Below are 26,213 nucleotides of genomic sequence, written 5' to 3' on the forward strand. Positions count from 1 at the left end.
GGAAAAGGGGACAGGAGGAAGACAGAAAATGATGGGGAATAAAAGGGGCAAATGAGCTTGGAGATTAGAAAGAGCCAGAGGGAGGGAACAAGGCATCCCCTCTTAAAGCCTCTCAACCTTTGAGCCATCAAAAACTCCACACCTGGTTCCCAACAGATGCCTAAGTGTGGTTTCAGCTTTGAATAAAGAGTATTCTCAAAGAAGTCCAAAGATTGTTGAAACACAAGGTATTCTGATTACTGCATAGCTGGCACAAACAGAGCCGGGCCTTTGGATAAATAATTGAGGGAGTGGGAAAGCTATAGGTTTGTATGGGAAGGAACAGGGGTTCCAGGGAGAGAGGCCCTGGGATTTTCTCGAAATCTGCTTTGTGGGTGAGGGAACTCTGTGGGATGAGCACCTTGCCCAGGCCATGGCAACTCCAGCCTGTCTCCCTGTGCTGCCTTGCCCTTGTTCTGCTGGTCAGTGTAGCTGGAGCTGTTCAAATATCTGGGTAGAAGCTCAGCCATGCTCTGGCTCCCTCTCAGGCACCATGACTGGTTAGAAGGCAGTAGGTACCAAACTGGTTAGTTAGTTTTCGGTCCCTGAAGAGGGATGGTTTCCTGCTCCTTCCACACAAGCTGCCCTGAGGGGAGCAGCAGGGCTGGCAGTATGGAAAAAGCTGTTTAGAAACACCCAGAGTGGACAGAATATGACAGTAGGAAGAACACACAAACACCAGACAGGACACAGAAATATTCTGCCTGATGATGTTAGGTTTATTCTGAGAGAAAGTAGAGTTTGGGGCTCTTGAAAGGCACTTGTGAGGCACGCAAGTAAAAGCAGTCATGAGACTAAGGTAGATGATGTAACACGCAGTCCCCCTCCCCGGCATCCCCCAGGGCCACAGAGGAACCGCTGTCAGACAGGAAAACCAGAATGCTAGTGGAAGAAGCGTAAGCAGATTATCTACTTTTTTACTCCAGTAGTTTTGCTTCCCTTGGCCATCCTTAAATTTTGGCATTTATGGCTGGAGGCACAGGGCCCATCCACTTCTCTCCTGGATGGAGAAAATCACATATGTTAGAGGCTGGCCCCACAAGCCTCAGGGGTTTTCTAAGGAGACCTCTGCTTGGCTTCCTTCTTTTCTGTGGGGGTGAAGGTGGCCTCTCCCCATTCAACCTTGAGGACCCCTGTGTATGAGGCTTCATTGTTGGAAATGCATAGAATATGTTTTGCTCTGCATCTGTCATTCTGGTCCACTGATATAATGGGGTGGGGCTGGGGTCAAGGGCAGCTCACCACAAACCTGTAACTTACCCAGCAGGTGTGCCAGCAACTCCATCCGGTCAGAGCCAAACAGCATGTGGGTTTGGCCATCCAGATGGGCCACGGTGACAGGCAGCCCAAAGGCCTGGAGAAAGCAGTGATGGAGCAGGTGTTTATTAGGCTGGGGTCAAAGGCTAAGAGTCAATACTTGTCTGAGGTCATAGAAGCAAAGTAGCCAAAGATGTGATTGCTAAGAAGTTCCTTTGCTCTAAGGAGTTTTCTGGTTTTAACTCTCAGATGTTGTCTTTCTTCTTGCCATCCAGCTCCCTCCCTTTTTCTCCATGGACTATGGGATGGGAAGGGAGAGGATGAGGGTTGACTGGGAGCTGGGAGGACTCTTGCTGGGAGCAACTTCTGGGACAGGTGCATGGGGACCCAGCAGATTCTCATCCTGTCTCCAGCACTGGGGCTGGGGACCCACATCAGGAGTTGCTCACCCCGTATTTGCAGGCTGCGTTGGTGGTATCCCTGAGCTCGTTCTTCACCTTTGGTGTTGAGATCTTTTCCAGAAGTCCCTGGGCTTGTTCTGTAGACATGCCAGCTTTCTCTGCAGCCTGAGGGCATGTGGTAGGGAACACAACTGTGTCTGAATTAGTGGGACCAGAAAATTCTGGTCTTTTTATTTTCTGCTCCCATCTTCATGGTAAGGCCTTTGTCCACCCACAAGTGGAGGTCTAGCTTTGCTAAGAGGGGCAAAATCTTGAGACTGGTGGAAAGAACAGGTGGCAGAGTCATAGCTGTAGAAATTTAAAGCCAGGGGGCATTTTAGAAACCAAGGGACTGTTATCCAGAGGTAGTCCATGACTTGGTTGGCATTAAAGAGCTTGTTAGTGGCAGAGCCAATGCTAGAATCCAGGTCCCCTGACAGTAAGTCTGGGTTCTTGCCTTCTTATTTCTCAGAATTCTTGAATATCTTGTGCTCTTCTGACTCAAGGGCTAGGCTACAAATTCTCATGGAATTTCTGGAGGACTTCTGAGCAGAGCACAGGGATACAGCTTCCTGCATGGCTAACAATAACAAAGGCTTCAGTATGGGGTTTGTTGGTATCGTTTGGGATTAGGGGTGCTTAACTTTGGCTGCACGTTAGAATCTCCCAAGGGAGCTTTTAAAAAATCCCATTCACAAGTCACCCCCTGGAACAATTACATCAGAACTTTTGGTAGGCAGTGTCCAGGTGCTCTAGGGGACTTAAATATACAGCCGAGGATGAGAACCACTGCAGCCTGACCTCCTCAACCTGGAGGAGGAAACACAAAGTTGTGCAGTGTATTCTAATGTGACACTATCTTTCTCGTACTTGTCTACGTGAGAGAATTGCGTCCCAGACTAAATGTTCAACAACAGGGGAATGGTTAAATAAACAAAATGCTTCAAAAACAAAAAAACAAAATTGCCCACTGAATGCAATGCTATGTAGAAACTAAGAATGGTACTTTCAAAGAGCTTATGATGGCATGGAAAAGGATTGTTCATAAGTGGAAAGGCAAGCCTGGGCATATACTCTGCAGGAATAAAAACAGTGGAGGAATATATTGGCCATTCTTTGTATGTGTACTTTTGGCGATTTGCCATCTTATGTATTAAATCTGAATATGCTTCGACTATCATTTTGTAAACTGCAAGGGAAATATTATTTTGAATTTCCCGATTTAATTCCAATGAAAAACTTACGTTTTTATATACCTCATCGATGGCTGGCACACATTCCAATGTTTTGAGCTATTTCTATTTGTTTTCACTCAGGCTTTTGTGTAATTCTGGCTTGAGCCGGTTATCTCTTTTAGTCTCTTTAAAGTCTGTCTGTAAAGTCTCCTGCTTTCTACTCTGGCTATGTTGGTGTGGTCTGTGTTGGAGTCTCTGGGGCCAAGATTGCCAATGCTTCATCCCTCCCCATCTGGGGATGCCACCATTTAACAGCTCTCTCCCACTGACTCCTTTCATGAGATAAATTCTACCCATGCAGAAGTTTGCACTTCCCCTTTCAACCATGAGATAATCTTCTGAGTGTCCTCCTGGTTCCAACCTTTCAGTAATTTGGCTTCTCAAACACAGACCTGCTTTCTCCCCTAATAACTATGACCTCTTGCACTGAATATGAAATCTGTGCCCTCTCTGCCCCTAAACACCAACTGTTCTCAGCTTTGCTATGAGAGGAGTGGGGACAAGCCAGGATACTCACAGCCAGGATGCTCTTGGGCTCCGAGATGTCTTCATCCTGAGAAGAAGAGAACACTCAGCAGGAAGGAGGTGGAGAGGGCGGAGATGGGGGACAAGTAGGCCAGTGAACAAGAGGGAAAGGCAGGACCAGGATGCTGGAAATGGTTCTGGGGGAGGGTCAGAACACCATCCAGGGTTTCCCAAACAGGTTCCCAGAGTTCTGTCCTCACTCGTGACCAGACGCGCATCCATAGTTCTCTGGACACTTTCTCCAGCATCTTTGGGTGCTCCAGGTTCACAGCGGTGAGGAATCGCATGGCTGATAAACTTCCTGCAGGACAGAAGTACTCAGAGGTGGGCTCTCCTGGCTTGTTTCTGATGAAGGACCAGCTCTTTCATGCTTCTGACATCCCCAGAGCTCAGTTGCCCTCAGCCTCCCACCCAAATTTCTCATAGCCAATTTGACCTGCTCTTTCTCCCCTTCTGTCCCCATAAGCTTCTGCTGACTCAACTCTCACCTGCGTTTCCCCCAGGTTTGTTTAAGTTTCATGTGGTTGCCAGCCCTTACTTCTTGCCACTGGTTTCCAAATGCGCTGCCTTTCACTAGATACCCCTTCTGTATCCCACTGTCTTCACCTTTTTCAAGGATCACAGAGAAGAAATCCTTGGGTAACTGGATGGGAACCTGGATATGCTGTCCCAGGAGCCTGATGTCATTTTGCAGGTATTGGGCTTTGCGGGGAAGCAGAGCTGGCGGTTGGTTTCCTGCAAATGGAAATTTGGGGACATTGGTGAGAGACCACGTGAGGGTCCCAGGCTTGGGGGCCGGCTACCTGGGTTTTGACCAGAGGGCAGATTATGAGCTACAGGTGCCAATGTAAAGACCCAATTGAAGCCATCCCTCCCTCAAATCGCGGTCCAAAAGGCGACCGCGTTCACACCGCTGTCTTTCATGATCGCTGCAATGAGGCTGGGACGCAGCTGCAGGTTGATGTTCCAGAGCTTCTTATATCGGCACAGGACCTGCAGAGGCAGAGATGGGGAGCCATTGTTACAGATGGAGAGAGTGAAGATGGCTAAGCGCAGAGTAGCGGTTCTGTGGATACCCTAAATTTCATTGCTAGAAATCGATCCTATGAACTTTGCTCCGTCCCAAGAAATCGATCGCAGGATCTTTCTGTGGACGGCTTCCATACTTTTCACTCTCAGGCCCCAAAAAGTGGTGGCGGTGCCATGGAATTCTCTTTGATACTTTGGAGTTACCCGTCTTCTTCCAAACCGCCGTGGGAAACCACTGCCTTAGAATATAAAGGCTCGATCAAAAATAAATAAATGTTAAAAAAAAAATTAAAAAAAAAAAGAATATAAAGGCTCGACCTGGACCCAGCGACCGTATCCCGTTTAAAAACACAAAGTGACCTTCAGCGCTTCACCTCTCTATCGCGTGTCCTAAACCCCGTCCGGCAGCGCCAGGCCTTTCACGAGACTTCGGTCCCCGCGCCCCGCTCCCGCCCTTCTCTCCGCCCTTGCCCTCCAAGCCCCGGCCGAGGGGGCTCCCGGAGTCACCTCGAAGCCCAACCAGGAGTAGGGGGACAGCACATCGTAGAAGAGCTCCAGAGTGCGCGGCGCGGCCGTCATGCTGCAGCAGCCGAGATCCTCTCTGGCGCGCCGAGCCCGCGTAGGGATTCCAGGCGTGGTATGGAGGACCCGCCCCGCTCTCCGCCGCGCAGCCGCGCGAGGAAGACAGCCCTGGGCCAAGTCTGGCCGGAGGTCGTGTGGGCGGGGCCGTCTGGCGGGAGCGGGTGGGCACCGCCCCCTGGGGAGCGCGTGGCGCGTGAGGGCGGGGCTGTCACTGGCCTGGTCCTGAGTATACGGCCCAGGCGGGTGTTTCAGATGTGGACTGTGTTTCTCGTTTAGCTGTGCTCCTTTGGCAGGCCACTTGACGTCTCTGAACCTCACTTTCTTCCTCATCCCTTTTTTTTTCTTTCTTTCTTTTTTTTTTTTTTTTGAGCGAGCTCCTGCGAGCGTGGGGGAGGGGCAGAGGGAAAGGGAAAATCTCAAATAAATTCCAGGCCCAGCACAGAGCCTGAAGCTGGGGCTGGATTACACCATCCTGAGATTATGACGCCAGCGGAAATCAAGAGTTCCACGTTTACCCGTCAGCCTAACTGTGGGAGCCACACAGAGGACCCCCTCCTCATCCCTCCCCAAAATGGGGATGCTTGGGGCATCTGGGTGGCTCCGTCAGTCAAGACTTGATTTCGGCTCAGGTAATGATCTCACAATTTGTGAGATAAAGCCCCGCTTTGGGCTCCACGCTGACAGCACGGAGCCTGCTTGAGATTCTCTCTCTCTCTCTCTCTCTCTGCCCCTCCCCAGCTTGCGCATGTGCTCTCTCAAATAAATAAAATGAAAAAATTAAAAAAAAAATGGGATGCGTAATGATAACCCCTACCTCACACAGCCTTGTGAGAAGAAAAGGGCTGATACGTGTTAGTTATTTGTGTTACCTGGAAGTTGCAGGAAGTTCCTGGGACCAGGGCCGAGTAAGAAGTGCCCAAATTATACATTTCTTTTGCATTTCTCAGAGCTTAGCCTGGAACATATTTGACAATCAGTGCATGTTCTGAGAGTGAGTGCAGGAGAGAAGGAGGCCTCCCTGCAACAATAATGAGAGGAATAATGGGGAATGGTGTGTCCTATCTGTATTCCTGAATATGTCATATTGTCTTATATTGGGATTACATTGACTGCAAAGAAACAGTTAAAATATATATATTTTTTTCCTTTTTACTGTTTACTTTTGAGAGAGAGAGAGAGAGTGTGAGTGGGAAAAGAGCAGAGAGGGAGACAGGGAATCAGAAGCAGGCTCCAGACTCTGAGCTGTCACAGCACAGAGCCCAACTGAGGCTCAGACTCACCAGCCCAGCGGTGAGATCATGACCTGAACCAAAGTGGGATGCTCAACAGATTGAGCCACCCAGGCCCCCCAAAGAAACAAATTTTTAAAGTTCCATTTAATTTTATTAAAATTATTCTTAATGTTTCTGATTTTATGAATTTGAAAACACATAACAATAAAGATTCTACTTCTCATGCATATTCAGGAGAAAAAGCAACCCTAAGCCATCAGAATACAAGGGCAGTGTAAACATTTACCTAGAGTAGAAAGTATGAAATGAAATGAGATAGAATGTTATTTTCACCTACTTGAAAATTGAACTAATTGCTTTGCAATCACTGAAACTGAAAAATTACACATTTCTTCAGTTAATATTAATTTAAAAGTTTCCAAGAGCAAATTTAGCTCCATAATAATATCTTATTTTAAATAATATCCCATACTTTAAAAAACCTTAATTTTTAGGAATAATTTTAGGCTTACAGAAGAATCGTAAAGATAGTAGTACAGAGAGTTTCTGCATACCCCTCATCCAGCTTTCCCTGACGTGGACAACTTACATAACCTTGGTATAATGATCAAAGCTAAGAAATTAACATTGGTACAGTACTATTAACTAGATAATGGGCTTCATTTGGATTTCACCATGTTTTCCACTAATGTCCTTTTTCTGTTCCAGGATCCGTTCCAGGGTACCACCTAGTATTTAGTTGTCATGTCTCTTTAGTCTCCTCCTATCTATGAAAGTTTCTTGATTTTTTTCTTGTGTTTCTTGACCTTGACACTTTTGGAGACCATTAGTCACATATTTTGTAGAATGTCCCTCAATTTCCGGTTTGATGTTTTTTCATGACTAGGCTGGAATTCTGCATTTTTTGTAAGTATACCACAGAGGTGAAGTGCCCTTTTCCTTGAATTGTGTCAGGGGGTTCCTGATACCAACATGACTTATTATTACCCATGTTAACCTTGACCATTTGGGTAAGGTGGAGAAAACTTGTCAAGTTTCTCTACTGTAAAAATCATTGTTTCTTCCTTTCCCTACTCTATTCTTTAGAAGGGAGTCACTAAGTGCAGCCCAGTCTGGAGGTGGGGTTGGTTGTGAAGGACATCAAAGAATTTGTGGATGTATGTTAAAACCACCATAGTATTTAAGACATGTTTTGGGAGAGATACTTTGAAGGTATGAAATGTCCTATTCCTCCTTAAACTTTCACCTACCAGTTTTATCATTCATCAGTAGATTCTGCCTGCAGCAGTTATTACTGTGGTGTTCTAATGGTGATTTTCTATTTCCCTTGTTTCTTCTGCAATTATTAATTGAAATTCTGAAAAGAGAATTGTTCCATTTATGTATTTGTGTATGTATTTATTCATTCAATCATTCGTTTATATCATATGGACTGATGGATATTTATTTTACAAATCATAGCATGGTAAAACATAATCTGACTCTCTATATCCTGCCTCCATACACTGTTATTATTAATATTATTATTATATTGGGCCCTGTGGATAATACAGAGTGGGAACAACAAAAATATTTACACTTCTTTACACCATTATTTCATATTGTTGAGGGGAGTGTCTAGGCACTGACTAGAGTTATTGGAACAAGAAATAGTGATGTAAGCCAATTATTTAAAGTAGCAAAAATAACTAGTAAAGGAACTAAATATGATGTAATTATCAAACTTTGGAGGGGTGAAGAAGGGCTGGTATATGTAAACCAAATCCTCATCAGTAATATTGTCTACATTCAAAACATCACGAGAGCTTTAATCATGTAATTTGGAGTTAAGTATTTGAAACCACAGATGTTTTAGACAAATTGCCTTTCCAAGTAAGTAAAAGATGGATTGTTTAATAAGTGGTATTGGGACAACTGGGAGGTTTAAGCAAAACGTAGTTTGACCTATATGTCACACCTTACACAAGGAACATCTCTAGCTTGATGGAGTATTTTTTTGTTGTTTTTGTTTTTTTTAAGGGCTATTTCTTAAATTTTTTTTTTTTAACATTTATTCACTTTTGAGAGACAGAGTGCGAGCCAGGGAGGGGCAGAGAGAGATAGAGAGAGAGAGAGGGAGACCCAGAATCCAAAGCAGGCTCCATGCTTGGAGATGTCAGCACAAAGCCCCACATGGGGCTCCAACCCCTGGACCCCGACATCATGACCTGAGCTGAAGTCGAAGGTTTGACTGAGCTAGGGTTCCTAGCTGAACTGGGTTCCAAGAACCCCTAGAATATTTTAGGTTAAAGAAAGAAACCACTAAAGTACCTGAGGAATTTATGGAACAACCTTAAAAAAAATCTGGGAGTAGAGACTGCTTTGCTAGCTGTGATACTAAATGCAGAAACCTTAAAAGATTTTAACATTCAATACATAACTTTAAAAATCCGTTTTGCAAACTCCATTACATCAAAAAATAACTGGGAAAAATATCTGGGTTCATTTCATAGTCAAAAAGCTAATTATCCGTGTGTAAAAAGAGCTATGAAATCAATGAGGTGCCAAGAATTCCACATTGTACGATTCCATTTGTATGAAATTTTCAGAGAAAACAGAAGGTGGATCAGTGGTTTCTCCTGAGGCTGGGAGGGGGAGTGACTGAAAATTGGTACAAGAGGACTATTTGAGGTGATGGAATTTCTAGATGTCTTCTGCGGGATCAGAATCCCCTCTGGCTGAGAATCATTGCACTAGTGTTTATTGAAGGCCCCTTATGTCCCACATACTGTTGGGAGTGCCCATCCATACTGTGGGGATGGATACAAGCATTATTCATCCGTTGATGTGGGAATCAAGAGGCATAAAATTGGTCTAACATAAAGTGTAAGTGGGGGTGCTTGGGTGGCTCAGTGGGTTGAGCGTCCGACTTTGGCTCAGGTCATGATCTTGCAGTTCCTGGGTTTGAGCCCTGTGTCTCGTTCTGTGCTGTCAGCACAGAGCCTGCTTCAAAACCTCTGTCCCCTTCTCTCCTTGCCCCTCCCCTTCTCTCTCTCTCTCTCAAAAATAAATATTTTTCAAAAAATGATATAAAAAATAAATGTGTGTGTGTGTGTGTGTGTGTGTGTTAGGGTGGGGTGCGTTGGGGGCAATGAGGAAGAATCAAAAAAACTTCCTAGAAAAAGTGACCTTGCGTGAAGACTTGAAAGGTGGGTAGGGGTTAAGTAGGAGTTAGACCCTTGAGAGGGAGCACAGGTAGATTTGCACCCAGAGCCAGCAACAGGTACAAAAAAAAGGCAGTGTGGTCCAGAGTCTTGAGGAACTGAGCAAAGTTCTTTTGGGCAAAGAAGGCAGTGTGGCCTGGGAAGGTGGCAGGTAGAGGCCAGGTCATGTGACAAGTTTCAAAGTTTCTACTTGAATGACCTCAAGCTTAGTATAGTTTTTAAAACATATTTTATAGAAGAGCAGTAATTCCATTGCTTAAGTACTCAGATGTTGTGCCTCTTGAGGTATGGGAAAACATATAAGAACTGTCAGGAATTTACTCAGGTGATGAATCACATAGCCACAAATAATTATTTTTATTATTTAGGAAGTACACATTGAACTCATATTACTTACTGCATGTTAGATGCCGTTATAAAGTGCTTTATGAAAATTAACTCATTTAATCATCATGACAACCCTACCAGGTAGTTGCTATTTTTTTTAGCAGCTTTGTTGAGGTATAGTTTACATAGATAAAATTCACCTGTTACAAGCATACCATTCAGTGATTTTTATTAAATGTATAGAATTGCGCAACCATCACCATGACCCTGTCTTGGAATATTAATGCCACTCCCAGCCCTCATCTCAGGAATCCACTGGTCTACTTTCTGTCTTCATAGATTTGCTTTTTCTGGAAATTTATATAAATGGAATCACATAATATATAGTTTTTTCTGGCTTCTTTCACTTTGTATATTTTTGACATTCATCCATGTTGTAGCATATATCAGTAATTTTTCTTTTTTTTTCATTTTTTAAAGTTTATTTGTTTATTTTTGAGAGGGCAGAGAGAGGAAGAGAATCCCAAGCAGGTTCTTCACCGTCAGCACAGAGCCTGACATGGGGCTTGAACTCATGGATCTCAAGATCATGACCTGAGCCAAAATCAAGAGTTGGATGCTTAACCAACTGAGCCACCCAGGTGGCTCTTTTACTTCCTATTGCTGGATAGTATTTTGTATTGCTGGATAGTATTTGCTGGATCGTAGTTTTTTACTTCCTATTGCTGGATAGTATTTTGTGTATGGATGTACCACATTTTGTTTATCTATTCACCAGTTGATGGGCATTTGGGTTATTTCTAGTTGTGGGCCATTAGGAACAATTCTGCTGTGAATACTTGCAGACAAGTCTTGGTGTAAACATATGTTTTCATTTCTCTTGGGTGGAATTTCTCCATCTAATGGTAAGTTTAACTTTTTAAGAAACTGACAAACTACACTCCCAAGTGTCTGTTCGGTAGGTACTATTATCACGTTGGTCCTCATTCTGCTGATGGGAAAACTGAGGCATGGAGAGATTCAGAAACTTGCACAAAATCATAAACCCTGTAAGTGGTGGGAATGATAATTGAACTTGTGTGGTCTGGAGTTGCCTCTGTGACCCTGGCACTAAACTTCGTTGGCCACTTTCTGGGTTGGAAATTGTTCTCCGTTTCAAAGAATGAGGTTTGTCTGCTTTCCCTCACCTGATTTTGGCTTCAGAACTGCTGGAGAACATGTTGTTTTCAGCTCTATCCATGGGAATTTTGCCTGAAGGCATGTCTGTGATGTCCTTTTTCTTCTTTCCTTCCAAGGTCATTCCCTAAGCAAATATCAAGCGCTCAAGTATTTTTATTTTTGTGTTTCTTCTGTGAGAAAAATGAACAAACCTAGTGAGTGTTTTGCAGTTGGGATTTATAAACTCTCCAGTGAGCAAATCCCCTTTCTTGGGCCAAGAACCACCTTCTTAGGACAAAATACCGTTATAGCTACTGATTCAGTGTGTGCCTGGTGGATTTCCTTTAAACACAGCAGCAGTGCCCTGCAGTGCACATGCCAATAATAGCTTGTGGGCTGGTAGCCATGCATGGGCCAGTCGCTCAAAAGACCCTCTGGCTCTGACTGGTAATTACCTCCTGGTTTTAAAGGCCAGCCAAGTCAGCACCCGCCTTCTGCTTCCAAGATTCGATGTGATCACCCCCTTTAGCACCCTTCCTTTGCTGAGAATTACAAAAAAGGCAACAGCTTGCTCTACAACCACTGAGGAGATGCCATCTTTAGGCCTTTAGATTAACTTATACATGATTGGCAATATGCACTTTCCAGGATTGTTCTTAAAAAGATAGGAACTACTTGTGAGAGGCTTAATCATAGCGAAGATTATGCCAGGTCCTGCTGGGGTCTTTGAATTCTAGTAGTATATTCTTAGAGCCTGAGTGTTTTCTAATTGTGATTACTCTGGGAATGTAACTTGCCAGTAATCATAAAGAATAGTGAAAGGCAAATTGTGATCCTAACTCAGATCCCAAATCTTAAACTCCAAGTCATCCTGTCCCCCAACATGCCTATCCTCCAGAATCCTTTTGTGAACCTGGAGGCTAACCTGTCTTTCTTCTGGGTTCTTGTGCTGCCCTGTGCATTCTCTTACCATGGCCCCTATCATAGTAGATTGAAATTTTCAGTATCTCCCACTGTTCTGTAAGCTTGTACAGGGAGGAAATGTGTGTGTGTGTGGTGTGTGTGTGTGTGTGTGTGTGTGTGTGTGTGTGTGTGTGTGTTAATCTCAGGTGCAGAGAGAGTTGAATTAAATATTCCCTTCAATCCATAGCTCACTATTATCATACACACAAGTTTCCACCCTTGTTTTTTTTCATTTTATTTTTCTCTTCTACTCTTAATCCCCCTCTCATATTATTATGGGTAATAATAGCAAACAACAACAGTTAGGGAGCATTTACTGACAGGCACTGTTTAAGTACTTTTATTAACTCTGCTAATCCTCACCACACCGTAGAGTCCTTGCTATTATTATCTACCATTTTTCAAGTGAAGAAACTAAACACAGAGGTTAAGAGACTTGCCCAAGGTGACAGAGCCAGTAAGCAGCAGAGCCAGGATTTGAACCCAAGTGGTCTGGTGCTAGAAGCCATGCTCTTAACTACTGTGCGATGTGCTCTCCCAGGTACATGTGCTGCTGTGATGGATGATGTCCCTGAACGTGAATATCACTCCTCAGATGTGCAGTGCTGTTTGATGTGTGCTTTTCATATACATAAGTGGGGCTTAGCTATGGGTCTTATTCTGCTTCGTTTTGTTTTGTTTTGTTTTGTTTTGTTTTGTTTTCTCTGCTTCTTGTATTTCCTCTTGAAAATATCCAGTGTGCTGTTTGTACTTCTAGTGCACAGCTTCTGACTGCTGTGTGCTAGTTTGCACTGGGCACCCACCACACCTTATGACCCATTCTTGTTTGGGTGCCTTCAGCTCGCTACCTCCACAAGCAATGCTTTAAGGAACACCCTGTCTAGTCCCCTAAAGAGCCTGTGCTAGAGTTTCTCTTGGGGATGTACCCAGGAGCGGATGTCTAAGTCAAAGTGCACGTGAGTATTTTATTTCATCAATGCTGACAGATTGGTCTCTGAAATGGCGGTACAATTTCACATGCCTGCCAGCAACACCAAGGTTTCCCTTTCTTCACATCCTTGCCAACACTTGGTAATTTTGGGTTATTCTGACTAATGTAAAATAATATCTTATTGTTGTTTTAATTTGCATATTCCTGGTTACAAGTAAGAATGAGCACCTTTTGTTGGACATTTGAGTTTCCTCTACCTATTTGTATTTTATGTGTGTGTGCATGTGTGTTTGTGTGTGTGTGTGTGTGTGTGTGTGTGTGTGTGTGTGTGTGTGTTAGTTTTCCTGTACGGTCTTGTTAGTGGTCTCCTGTCGCTTTTGGATGTTGTAAACGCCTTCTCCCTGACTGTCATCACTACCTTTCACTGAATGGAAATGCAATCAATTTTGAGCTTTTGGCATCTTGTTTAATAAGCCATTTTCTATTCTTTAGTCACAAAATTGTAAATTTTCTTCTATTAACTTTATAATACTACCTTTCATATTTGGGTCTTTTATCCATTTAGATTTACCTTTGTGTAAAGTAAGAGGAAGGGATTCAACTTTATTTTTCTCCAAACAGTGAGCATCATTCCCAGTACTTTTTATTATTTTTACTTTTTTAAAGATCTTATTTTGTTAAGTAATCTCTACACCCAATGTGGGGCTTGAACCCACAACCCTAAGATCAAGACACACATGCTCCACTGACTGAGCCAGCCAGGTGCCCCCCCCCCCCCGCCCAGTATTTTTTAATAAATAATCTATCCTTTGCTCACTCATATACGGTTCACTTTTTATCATATCTTAAGTTCCTATGTATAAATGAGTCTATTTTTATGTTCATTTTCCTATTTTTTAAATGTTTATTTATTCTTGAGGGGCGGGGAGTGGCAGAAAGAGAGGGAGACAGAGGATCTGAAAGCAGGCTCTGTGCTGATAGCAGAAAGTCTGGTGCGGGGCTTGAACTGATGAACCATGAGATCATGATCTGAGCCCAAGTCAGATGCTTAACTGAACCACCCAGGCGCCCCTTCATTTTCCCGTTATATTAGTTTAACAATAACTTAGTAGCATGCCTTAATATCTGGAAGAGATTAGTTATTCAAGGACCTTTATTCATCTGTATAGGTTTTAAAATAAGTTGTTTGAGTTGATAAAAAAAATAATATTTTATTTCTGGAAAGATCTAGATTTACTGATAGGCAAATTCCTTCTATATGATTCTTTTTTTTTTAGAGCATGATTTTTTTTTTCAACGTTTATTTATTTTTGGGACAGAGAGAGACAGAGCATGAACAGGGGAGGGGCAGAGAGAGGAGACACAGAATCGGAAACAGGCTCCAGGCTCCGAGCCATCAGCCCAGAGCCTGACACGGGGCTCGAACTCACGGACCGCGAGATCGTGACCTGGCTGAAGTCGGATGCCCAACCGACTGTGCCACCCAGGCGCCCCTAGAGCATGATTTTTAATTTTATATTTTTAAATTTACATCCAAATTAGTTAGCATATAGCGCAACAATGATTTTAGGAGTAGATTCCTTAGTGTCCCTTACCCATTTAGCCCATCCCCCCTCCCACACCTCCTCCAGTAACCCTCTGTTTGTTCTCCATATTTATGAGTCTCTTCTGTTCTGTCCCCCTCTCTGTTTTTATATTATTTTTGTTTCCCATCGCTTATGTTCATCTGTTTTGTCTCTTAAAGTCCTCATATGAGTGAAGTCATATGATTTTTGTCTTTCTCTGACTAATTTCACTTAGCATAATACCCTCCAGTTCCATCCACGTAGTTGCTAATGGCAAGATTTCATTCTTTTTGATTGCTGAGTAATACTCCACTGTATATATATATACCACATCTTCTTTAAACATTCATCTGTTGATGGCCATTTGGGCTCTTTCCATACTTTGGCTATTGTTGATAGTGCTGCTATAAACATTGGGGTGCATGTGTCCCTTCAAAACAGCACACCTGTATCCCTTGGATAAATGCCTAGTATTGCAATTTCTGGGTCGTAGGGTAGTTCTATTTTTAGGTTTTTGAGGAACCTCCATACTGTTTTCCAGAGTTCTTCTATGTGATTCTTATTTACCATTATATCCTTACAACCTGGCACAGCAGCTTACATATACAGTGGCTGAATAAATATTTATAGAACTGATCTATTTTTCTACTGATTTGTGTCCCCTTTCAAAGTGACTGGGCAGTAAACAGATGATGTGATAATGGAGGGCACATTTAAAACCATATTGCCTTCCTTTGAGTGAGAGGAGAGAGCTGAGGAAAGCAAAGATCAGGGAACTGACCCCTTCTGTAACAGGGACAGTTGTAGCTTTTGTTTTGATTCCTATAATTACTAAATAAGATTAGACCCTCTTGGTTGAAAATAACTTCTGCGTCGAGCTTTCGAGGTGGCTGCACACAAGGGTCAATAGCTGGATCCCTAATGGATTTTCAAAGGAAAATATGAAGCTTAAGCCAGGATATAAGAGAGAGGAAAAGTTGTGTCAGTTAATTCATTTGATCCAGTTAGTGTTGAATGTGGAGTTGCAAATACCTTTGTAGAAAGGTCTTGTGCTACAGAAATGAGGAGGATGCCATCTAGTGGCAATAAATCCACACAGCACCATTTGATCTAACGTCCTGGGTAATAACAGGAAATATTATGATGCCTACAGGAAGCTAGGCACTGTTGTAAGAATTTTGCACATCACAGAAAAACCCACAAGACAGAGGTATTTATTACCCCTGTCGTAAAGATGAGGAAATTGAGTCTCAGAGGAATTAAGCAACTTGCCCAAGGTCACAGAGCTAGTACTCTGTTGAAATCTAGACTGTGTGGCTACAGAATTGGTATGCTCAGTCTTTTGTTCTTTTGCTTAAGGGGAAGAGGGAATGGTGTGCTGGAGTTGGCTGCCACCAGATAGAAAGCATGGATGGTGTGCGTTTCTTCCCAACTTCCCATTTAGTGACATCATGGTGGGAGTGTTTACACAATGAAAATTCACAATGAGAATACTCCACATATCAAAGCTTTACTCTCTTTCTCTCTCTGTCTCCCTCCTTCTCTTTCTGTCTCTCTTTTTCCCAGAGAACTGGTTTGCCAACATACCCTAGGTGAGGAGGCCTGAAAATTCAGAGACATAGCCCTAGGCTTTCTTTAGGGAAATTGGGCAAGAGATTTGAAAAGTAATTAAAACCCAGTTTTGGGGGGAAAAAGAGAAACAGGTTTTAAGACCTTTCTTCTTGATTTTCTTGGTATTAAAATAGAAACAGGTAGTTTATGACTAGTGTAGAACTCTTTAAAGTGAAGGTCTATTGGAGAGTAATGTTGAGTTGCTCAACCCCTTTATGAGGAAGGAAGGCAGGGTCTCTGTTGCAAATCACACATTAAAAATGGCCAAAGAGGGGCACCTGGCTGGCTCAGTTGGTAGAGCACGTGACTCTTAATATGGGGGTCCTGACTTTGAGCCCCATGTTGGTCATAGGAATTACTTTAAAAAATGGCCAAAGAAACAGATGAGTCAGGAAGAACCAGCAGAACCATTTTTAGAGGAACTTAAGCTAAATACAGTCAGACTAACTTAAGGACTGTCAAATGGGCAAAGTAGAATTAGAAAGTTCAGAGAACAAACACATGTATGCCAATTTGAAGGGAATCAAATCACAGACAGAATGGCTATGGTATTTAGGAGAAATGACACAAAGTTGCCATAACTTCCCACTTTAGAACCCACTTTAGAACAAAACCTTTTAGGCTGAATCTCCTAGAAGTATTTGAATCATACAATAACCCTACTCAAAAGCCTTCCGTAGACAGTCCTGGCAGAATGTTATTTGTTGAGGCCAAAATACATAAGGGATCACTGTTCTATTTCTCTACTTTTCTGTATGTTTGAAATTTTCCATAATTAAAGAAGAAAAACCCAAACCCAAGCCATCAGACTTTTCAAATGATTGTATTCAGTACAGTGAATAAAATAAAGGATCAAAATCTGTCAGAAGAGGTAGGTCTGAGATGCATGCAGAACGGAGGGCTTTGCAAGCCCATCTGAAAATCTAAAGGTAATGGAAGCCACTGGAGGATTTTAAGCAGGAGTATGTGTGCCTGGGCATGGGTGTGTATGTGTTCGAAGTTCAAGTCTGTGTATGTCTGTTCATAAAGGATTGGGACTGGAACAAATATCATAGCTGTAGTTGAACGGCAATAATGAATAAAATCTGAATATAGTCTCAGTCATTTGGGTGGTGCTCAGGTGACAAACTGTCTTGGTTTGCCCAGGACTGAGGTTTTTCTGAGATTTGGGATTTGGGGTTTTAAACCCCAAAGGTGGTGGCAGAGTGTGACTTCTTTGTTTAAAGGGTGCTTGATGGATAAGGAAATAGGATAAAGACAGGCAGCTGAACAGATAACAGAAGCTGGAATGGAGGGTTTATAATAAGGAGGTAGTCAGCCTTGCCCCAGGCCATGGAGGAGCCGAGAGGAAGGAGACTCAGACCACAGAATCGGATGTTCTAGGATGACCTCTTTAGATCAGGATTTGCCAGACATATTCTTCAGTTACCCAGCCTTTGAAAACCAAAAACCAAAACCAAAACCTCACTTCACAGCACATACAACTAATCAGTGCCAAAGATGTAGTCTCACTAGTACTTTTAGATGTTAGAATACAGATTCAGAAATCGATTAGCTACGTAACTCATGAAAAGGTAAACTGCAAAGGCAGAGGCATTTTATCATTTAATACTCTGATTCTTTCATAAAAAGATTAAGGCAATCTCACAGTATTTAATTTTTGTAATATATATTTTACTATATTAAAATAAATTTCACAGAAAGCTGAACAAGTATTTGTTAAAAATATAAATATAAAACATAAACATGTGGCAAACTTAGATACTCCAGAGCAAGTAATTTTAACCCTACTTTTTAATCTTAGTTAATTGACTGATTGAATCCACTTGGCATTGGCTAGGCTGCACTATGAATGAGGTCCTTGGCCAAGGGTTTTGGGGAATAGAGACAGAGAGAGAGCAAGAGAGAGCATGAGCAGGGGAGGGGCAGAGGGAGAGAAAGAGAGAGAGAGAGAGAGAGGAGGGGAGGGGAGGGGAGGGGGGGAGGGGAGGGGAGGAGAGGGGAGGAGAGGAGAGGAGAGGAGAGGATCCCAAACAGGCTCTACGCTGTAAGTGCAAAGCATGACATGGGGCTCAATCTCATGAACCGTGAGATCATGACCTGAGTGAAAACCAAGAGTCGGATGCTTAACTGACTAAGCCACCCAGGCACTAAGGGTTTTGGGGAATAGAAAGCTGAGTTAGGGTCTTTCAATATGATTGTGGACTTTTTTTTTTTTTTTTTTTGTCAGGAGGCTGTATCTGGCAGTGTGGAGAGATCCCCCAGGGTGTATAGTCTATGGGGTTTGCAGTTTGAACTTTAGGGTTTATTCACCAAAGTTGTGTAGGCACTGATTCACTGGAGAATTGACCTGTCTTCTCAGACACACCTCAGCTAGAGATATGTCTCTATCTGTATATATATATATATATATATATATATATATTTCTCAGATAGAGAAAAGTCATATGGCCTTTCCTTTTTTTTTTTTTCTATTTCTTCTCTTTTATTTTTTATATTGGATATATTTATTTATTGTTTTAATTTTATTTTTCATTTTTTAAAATTTACATCCAAATTAGTTAGCATCTGGTGCAACAATGATTTCAGGAGTAGATTCCTTAGTGCCCCTTACCCATTTAGCCCATCCCCCCTCCAACAACCCCTCCAGTAACTCTCAGTTTGTTCTCCATATTTATGAGTCTCTTCTGTTTTGTCCCCCTCCCTGTTTTTATATTATTTTTCTTCCCTTCTTTTATGTTCATCTGGTCTATGTCTTAAAGTCCTCAGATGAGTGAGTCATATGATTTTTGTCTTTCTCTGACTGACTAATTTCACTTAGTATAACACCCTCCAGTTCCATCCACGTAGTTGCAAATGGCAAGATTTCATTATTTTGATTGCCGAGTAATACTCCATTGTATATATATACCGCATCTTTATCCATTCATCCATTGATGGACATTTGGGCTCTTTCCATACTTTGGCTATCGTTGATAGTGCTGCTATAAACATGGGGGTGCATGTGTCCCTTCGAAACAGCACACCTGTATCCCTTGGATAAATACCTAGTAGTGCAATTGCTAGGTTGTAGGGTAGTTCTATTTTTACTTTTTAAGGAACCTCCATACTGTTTTCCCGAGTGGCTGCACCAGCTTGCATTCCCACCAGCAATGCAAAAGAGATCCTCCCTCTCTGCATCCTTGCCAACATCTGTTGTTGCCTGAGTTGTTAATGTTAGCCATTCTGACAGGTGTCAGGTGGTATCTCATTGTGGTTTTGATTTGTACTTCCCTGATGATGAGTGATGTTGAGCATTTTTTCATGTGTCGGTTGCCCATCTGGATGTCTTCTTTGGAGAAGTGTCTTTTGCCCATTTCTTCACTGGATTATTTGTTTTTTGGGTGTTGAGTTTGATAAGTTCTTTATAGATTTGGATAGTAACCGTTTATCTGATGTCATTTGTAAATATCTTCTCCCATTCTGTCGGTTGCCTTTTAGTTTTGCTGATTGTTTCCTTCGCTGTGCAGAAGATTTTTATTTTGATGAGGTCCCAGTAGTTCATTTTTGCTTTTGCTTCCCTTGCCTCTGGAGATGTGTTGAGTAAGAAGTTGCTGTGGCCAAGATCAAAGAGGTTTTTGCCTAGTTTCTCCTCGAGGATTTTGATTTCCTGTCTTATATTTAGGTCTTTCATCCATTTTGAGTTTATTTTTGTGTATGGTGTAAGAAAGTGGTCCAGGTTCATTCTTCTGCATGTCATTGTCCAGTTTTCCCAGCACCACTTGCTGAAGAGACTGTCTTTATTCCATTGGATATTCTTTCCTGCTTTGTCAAAGATTAGTTGACCATACGGTTGTGGGTCCATTTCTGGGTTCTCTATTCTGTTCCATTGATCTGAGTGTCTGTTCTTGTGTCATGACCTTTCCTTCCTTATACTTCAATCATTTTATGTCCAGAGCTTACCTCTGGCTTAATCTACTCCCTTTGTTATCTCCACACACTCCATGAGTGCAGAGAAAATGCATGCTTACCCCAGTCCTAACTCCTGATGCCACTGCCTATCAGGACCTGCTCAGGTGGGGTGGGGAATCCGGTATCCGTCCAGTGTAAGGGCAGGCAATTGGGAGTGGCTGGTGGGGAGAGAGGGGGTGGAGATAGGAGTTAGGCCATGTTTCCTCCTATTTCCAACCTCAGCATAGGATACAAACCCTAGCTTCTCTCATTCTGTCCCCATAGAGTCCTCCAGGCACATCTGCCATTGTTCCTTGGAGAGCAGGTCGTGGCCAGGAGGAAATGGAGGGTGGGTGCAGGCCCTGTACAGACACAACCACAACCTCCAAGTGGCTAGACTGACTTGTTCAAGGTATTTTTCTTGGCCTTTGAATCCAAAGGTAAGCAAATTTTGCTCTGTGCATTCATGAATAGAATGTGAATATTAGGTCCTATTCCACTGAGAAGTAAGATGAACAAGAAACCAGATTAGGATCCTCTGAGGTCTCCTGTCTTCAGAGAGTCAGACTGCCACCCTGTCCCGGCTAAGCATTTCTGTCATTCTTGGTCCCACCTGTACTCAGGGCCACCAGCATCTGGTTTGAATAAATCACAAATCTGTTTTCAGTCTCCAAGAGCTCTTGGCAGGAGATGCAAACAGCAGCTTTCCCTAGGGAAGTCTGGGTGTGATGGGACCCCTTTCTTTTTTGCATCCTCAGGCTGTGATGAGGATTTCGAAGGATAGTCAGTGGAATGTACTTCTCTGCTGTCCTGAGTTCTCCTTTCTCTGTCACAGAATGAAATAAAGCACAAAATTTCAGGATTTAATTTTTTTATTTTTTGGAGAGGAATTTTAATTGTGAACATTTGAGGTGTGAGGTACATCCCTGACCCCATAGTACAAAGACCTACACTGAAGTGTTTCCCACCTTGTAATTATACCTCTTGTTCTTTACCAGCCTCTGAGCCCTTGGAGGCTGAAAGTTTAGCTGTGTTAACCTTTGAATTCTGTGTCTCATTTAATGAGCAGTCCTCTCAGTACGTGTGTGTTGAATGAATAAATGCACTCACTTTTTTATGGTGATTTCTAGTTTATTATGCACATATATATTATTTCCTTTGAACCTCAAAACAACTCTGTGAAATGGATATTCTGATCATCTCTGTTTTTCCAGATGGGGAAACTGAAGGCAAAACAGGTTTGGTGACTTTCTAAGGATCACCTAGAATGGGCACTCAAATCTAACTGTTTAAAAAAAATTTTTTTCCCTTTATTCTGGAGAGAGAGAGAATGTGAGCACGAGTGAGCCAGGGGGAGGGGCAGAGAGGGAGAGAGAGAGAATCCCAAGTAGGCTCCACACTCAGCACAGAGCCTGATGCAGGGCTTGATCCCCTACCCTGGGATCATGACCTGAGCCAAATTCAAGAGTTGGATGCCCACATCTAGGCGCCCCTCAAATCTAGACTTTTTGACACCAAAGTCTAGGTTCTTCCCGTGTGCCACACTGACTCTAGATGTTTCCCATTATTGTCTTAGTAAACCAGCTGAAAAGGACACAAAGATATAAACATTGCCCTGATGGGTCAGAACCACACAGGGAACTGCAGCCTACCATCCAGTCCAGTCTCACAGCGGGAGTTTGTAGGAGCATGATCATTTCAGAGCTAGAGACATAGCTTTCAAAACATTCCCGAGGACCCTGTAGGAACCTGTTTAATGATTTTTACTCCTTGTTACTGACTGAATAGATTCAGGGTGGTTTTATTTATTTATTTATTTATTTATTTATTTATTTATAATATTTTATCTTCAAATTCCATCCACTTACTATCTTAGTGAAGTCTTGAGTCTTTTTTTAAAAAAATGTTTATTGAGGGAGAGAGAGAGAGAGAGAGAGAGCGAGCATGAGTAGAGGGGCAGAGAGAAAGGGAGACAGAGAATCCCAGGCAGGCACCTGACTGTCAGCACAGAGCCCAACTGGGGGCTCAAACCCATGAACCGTGAGATCATGATCCAAGCTGAAACCAAAACCAACTGAGCCACCCAGGCACCCCTGAAGGTGGTATCTTTTAAAATTTTAGATACAAACTTATTTGGGGCCCTGTGTCTGTCCTTAACAGCGTGGCAGTGGTAGGAGAGGGACTAGGGTCCTCATTGTTTTTCACAAAGAACTAAAGAGTTGTGATTTAGGGATCACCAAGGGGTAGACCCAAGCTGGACAAACTGAAAGTGGCAGAAATATTCAGAAAGTTGGTGTGTTCAAGACATGGCAAAATTATCATGATATACGTCTCTGGTTTACAGTAAAGGTAACTGGGGTTTGTGGTGGGTTTTGGTGCCTCCTTGAGTTGGAAAAACCGTGGCTTGGGGTCAAATGTGACCCACCTCCTGGTCTTGTAGAGCCCACAAGCTAAGAATGCTTTTTGCATGCTTAAATGGTTGAAAAAAAATCAAAAGATATTTTATGACATGTGAAAATTATATGAAATTGACATTTCAGTGTCTGTAAAGAAAACTTTATTAGCACAGCCACTCCTATTCATTTACATGTTGTTTCAGATGGCTCATGTGACAGGGGCTGCATGTGGCCCACAAAGCTTAAAATATTTATTGTGTGTGGCCCCTGACAGAGTTTGCTGACCCGTGACATAGTGCCCCCCTTCCTTCAAAATTGCCAAGGGTTTAAACCCTGGAATAGTAGATGTCTTTCTGATGTTGTCAGAAGGGTGTGTGGGAGCCAAATACTTCAGGATTCCTCCCCAACCCCCCACCCCCACCCCCACCCCACACGTCCACCTACCACTTCAGATGATGAGCTGTTATGGATCGAGCCTGGTTCTGTGGATCAGGCTCACCCCTCTGTGTGTGTCCAGCCCAATCTCGGCCTTTTCACATCTGGCCTACTCTAAATATCCTCATTCTAAATTTTTTCAATTAAAATTTTTTTTTAATTTTTTGGGAGAGAGAGTGGGGGAGGGGCAGAGGGGGAGAGAAGGAGGGAGGGAGGGAGAGAGAGAGAGAGAGAGAGAGAGACAGAGAGAGAGAGAGAGAGAGAATCACAGAATCTTAAGAGGCTCCATGCTCAGCGAGGAGCCCAGCCTGAGTCGGGGCTGGAACTAATGACCATGAGATCATGACCTGAGCCAAAATCAAGAGTCAGATGCCTAAGCAACTGAGCCACCCAGGCACCCCTATATATCCTCATTCTAGACTCCTGGCCCCTCAGCCTCACATCCCTTCTCTTAAGAATATTAACAGCTAACATTGGTTGAGAGCTTACTCTCAACCAATAATAAGTTGAGATAACCAAAAATAAGTTTTATCTCACTTATTTCTTAGGATGAGATAGGTAATCCCAGGAGGGAGGTATTATTATCATTATTCCCATTTTACACATACAGAAACTAAGGTTCAGAGAGATGCAATAACATGCCTGCGTCAAAAACCAGTAAGTAACAGAGCCAGCACCCAAACTGAAGTCGTTTGGACTCCAGGAACTGTGTGGCCAGAGGGGCAAGGCAGCTACCCGACATGACATTTTCCTGTTAATCTTCCACCTTGGAATTCTCTCCTCGGATTCCCTTCGCTGCTGCCACATCCGAACCAAACCCAACCCAGGGGATTGTTGATTCCTTTTCTTTTTGAACTGTTTTCAGAGCGGCTTTTCTTTGATTTTATCCTGACACAACTGAGGAAGGACAGAACATTTTTAAGACACTTTGCTAAAAAACTAAGGGAAACCAAATGAGAGAAACAAGAAACTTTACCCCCAACCCCCAAATCCATTTCCTCCCCAGTGAGGCTGGTTGATAGGCTAGCTTTGCAGACACAGGGCACCTGTGCAGTATAGAGTCCCATCCAGAAATATTCCTCTAGAAAGCTTTTAGAAGATCTTTTGTTGCCCCCAAAGGCCAGGCAGGAGCGGTAAGTAGATTGCTTCCCCAGATGAGCCTGGCCAAGCACTCAGCACCTTCACACCTTCCCTTTCCTGATCCTTCTGCCCTGGCCTCCCCACACCTCTTACGCTTGCTGCTCTTCTCTGTTCTGGCCTCACCACCTGGGCCACATGCCAGGCTCTAAGAGGCTTCTGTCCTGCTTCCATCAACAACTTTCTAGCCATGTAGCATGTTACTTCCCCCAAAAGGACATGGAAATGAGCATTTTCTTCTGACTTTCACCTCTGCTCTCTGAGGCAACCTGTCTCCAGTGCAGCGAAGGGGTCCAGGGAGCTCCCCCAGCCTTCTAACACTAAGGGCTGGGGCCCCGGCTTGCTTACTCCTCCTTTCTCTCCTGAAAACCAACCTTCCTGAGCATGTAAGGAATTTCCATACCTCTCGCGTCTCCTCTAAGGAGTCCATTTCTGTCCATCCTGCCATGATTGCTTCAGATTTCTGCCCTTGGTTTCTGTTTTCCCCCTCCAACTCAAGACTCATTGGTTGGTTGAATTTACAGTTCCTTTCCCTTTATTCAATAGATGTTTCTGTCCTAGCAGCCCAAAGGAAAGGATGTCTGAGAGAATAGTAAAGGAGAATTCCTGCAGAGTCCACTCCCAGAAAAGCAGGAACCATGGTGGCATTTAGCAGATTAAAAGGTGAAGATCGTGTTGGATTGTGGGGCACTCTGGTGCCCACAAATCCCAGCCCTTAGATTGACTCTGGCTTCTACTCTAGTCTTCCTTCACTAGGACTCAGCTGGGTTTGAGACACCCCGCCTTGTATTGGGCCTTCCACATTGGAGTCCCCGTGGCAACCCAAGTCCCCCTAGCTGCTCCACGTGGTGGGTGAATGTCCAGAGTGACTTTGTGAGTAAAGGAACCCTTCACACCAACTTTCAGACCTCTCTCAGGGTACAGGGGTGTCATGTAGAGTTTGCAAAGCAGATCCTTTAGGACTTCTGATTTCTGTCTAAAGCCAACCAATTGGAAGGTAGGGTGCCCATTATAGAAATCTAGGTGGGTTGTACAGAAAGAAAGAAAATAAGGAAGGAGAGAAGGGGGAAGGAAGGAGGAAGCAGGGAAGGAAAGAAGGAAGGAAGGAGGGAAAGAAGGAGGGGAGGGAGAGAGAACTGGAGGGAACTTTACCTAGTTGAAGGTAAGGCAACACACACTATTAATGTCATCATCCTTGAAGCTCTGGTTAGCTCTCTGCTGCTTTTGGCTTTTACAAACAATGACATGTTATTTCTTCATAATAAGCACAGAGAGGGATTACATAGTTTGTTATCTTGGTGTGGTTCATATTAATCACATGCTGGCTCTAAATCAATTTTCTGTTTTTCATTGGATGGGTGTGCACGTATTATTGGGAAAATGTATATTTCTCTGTTCTTTAGGAACTGGAATGAAACTTCAAAATCTAATTTGCCCCACCATAACAACTATACCAACCTCAAATAGTCATAGAAGTAAATATCAATTAGGAAAACAATGAAAAATATGTGTTTCCATGAATATAGTTTCCCTTCTAATTCAATACATCCCATGCTGTTGGAACTGTAAAGGGGTGTATGTGAGAGTGTGTACATGTCTGTGTGTGTGTGTGTGTGTGTGTGTGTGTGTGTGTGTGTGTGTGTGTGTGATTTTTTGCTGTTCACGGATATAAAGGGCTCTTTCTGAAAAATGTGCTCGAGAGCCCAGAAGCTCAGCATTTAGTCTTTGCTACCAACCTTACATTTTCATTTGGAAGCTTTGGTGTGATGGGTGGTGTTCTTTTCATACTTTCCTCAGTAATTCTGATTTTGAAAACACCAAATACAAGAAAACCCCAAGTTCCTAACTTTCTAGTTCCAAGATGTCTAGGAGTGGTGTCTTATTTTGTACAAGGCTGTTTGAGGTGGTGCTGATGCCATCATTGTGAAGAGTGGCAGTGAACTGTGACATTTTCTTTCTTGTCAAACAGCCCCTGCCAGGTAACCTGCGCTGGCACCATGGTCACATCAAGGGCACCTAGAACTGCTATCGCCAGAGTCAGATGCCATTTGCATTGCCCCCAACACAGGAGCACAGCAAAATAGATGTTCCTTTGCTCTGGACTCTTCCTGTTTTCTTCCTGGGGCTGCACATGCCACTCTTCCCCCCACGCCCCCCTGCCATTTGGAAAAATAAAGCATTCAATTGACCATCCACTTATCCATCTGCTGCCCTGTAC

The 26,213-nt window shown here is 43.2% G+C and overlaps 1 protein-coding gene and 1 long non-coding RNA gene across 4 annotated transcripts; one reads left to right on the forward strand and one right to left on the reverse strand.

The window, feature by feature from the left end:
- Window positions 1-735: 735 nt before the first annotated feature.
- Window positions 736-5,165, reverse strand: GSTK1 (glutathione S-transferase kappa 1). Of its 2 annotated transcripts, XM_025929267.2 has the most exons (8): window positions 5,033-5,165; window positions 4,408-4,489; window positions 4,103-4,231; window positions 3,697-3,797; window positions 3,489-3,524; window positions 1,746-1,862; window positions 1,300-1,393; window positions 736-1,039 (listed from the first exon to the last, which is right to left on the reverse strand). In XM_025929267.2, the coding sequence occupies exons 1-8, from the start codon at window positions 5,102-5,104 to the stop codon at window positions 990-992; spliced, it is 681 nt and encodes a 226-aa protein (XP_025785052.1). In that variant the 5' UTR covers window positions 5,105-5,165; the 3' UTR covers window positions 736-989. The 2 variants fall into 2 exon arrangements, with proteins under 2 accessions (XP_025785052.1, XP_086544177.1); XM_086688051.1 differs by having other exon boundaries at window positions 941-1,393.
- Window positions 4,485-26,194, forward strand: LOC147582995 (uncharacterized). 2 transcript variants are annotated; one of them, XR_015244310.1, is made up of 3 exons: window positions 4,485-4,778; window positions 4,837-5,736; window positions 25,965-26,194. It is a non-coding gene; the product is annotated as an uncharacterized LOC147582995 (long non-coding RNA). The 2 variants fall into 2 exon arrangements; XR_015244309.1 differs by lacking the exon at window positions 25,965-26,194 and having other exon boundaries at window positions 4,837-7,827.
- The last annotated feature ends 19 nt before the right edge of the window (window positions 26,195-26,213 follow it).

The sequence above is a fragment of the Puma concolor genome, chromosome A2 (assembly GCF_028749965.1).
Source record: "Puma concolor isolate L17-30 chromosome A2, mPumCon1.1.hap2, whole genome shotgun sequence".
NCBI classification, from domain to species: Eukaryota; Metazoa; Chordata; class Mammalia; order Carnivora; family Felidae; genus Puma; species Puma concolor.

What these genes read in the sequence shown, in the direction of transcription:
- GSTK1 (XM_086688051.1), bottom strand. Translation starts at nt 5,104, where the DNA reads ATGACGGCCGCGCCGCGCACTCTGGAGCTCTTCTACGATGTGCTGTCC. An exon ending in ACTCCTGGTTGGGCTTCGAG is followed by an intron (nt 4,490 to 5,032) that starts GTGACTCCGGGA and finishes CTGCCTCTGCAG; the next exon opens with GTCCTGTGCCGATATAAGAA. An exon ending in ACGCAGCCTGCAAATACGGG is followed by an intron (nt 1,394 to 1,745) that starts GTGAGCAACTCC and finishes TGCTTTCTCCAG; the next exon opens with GCCTTTGGGCTGCCTGTCAC.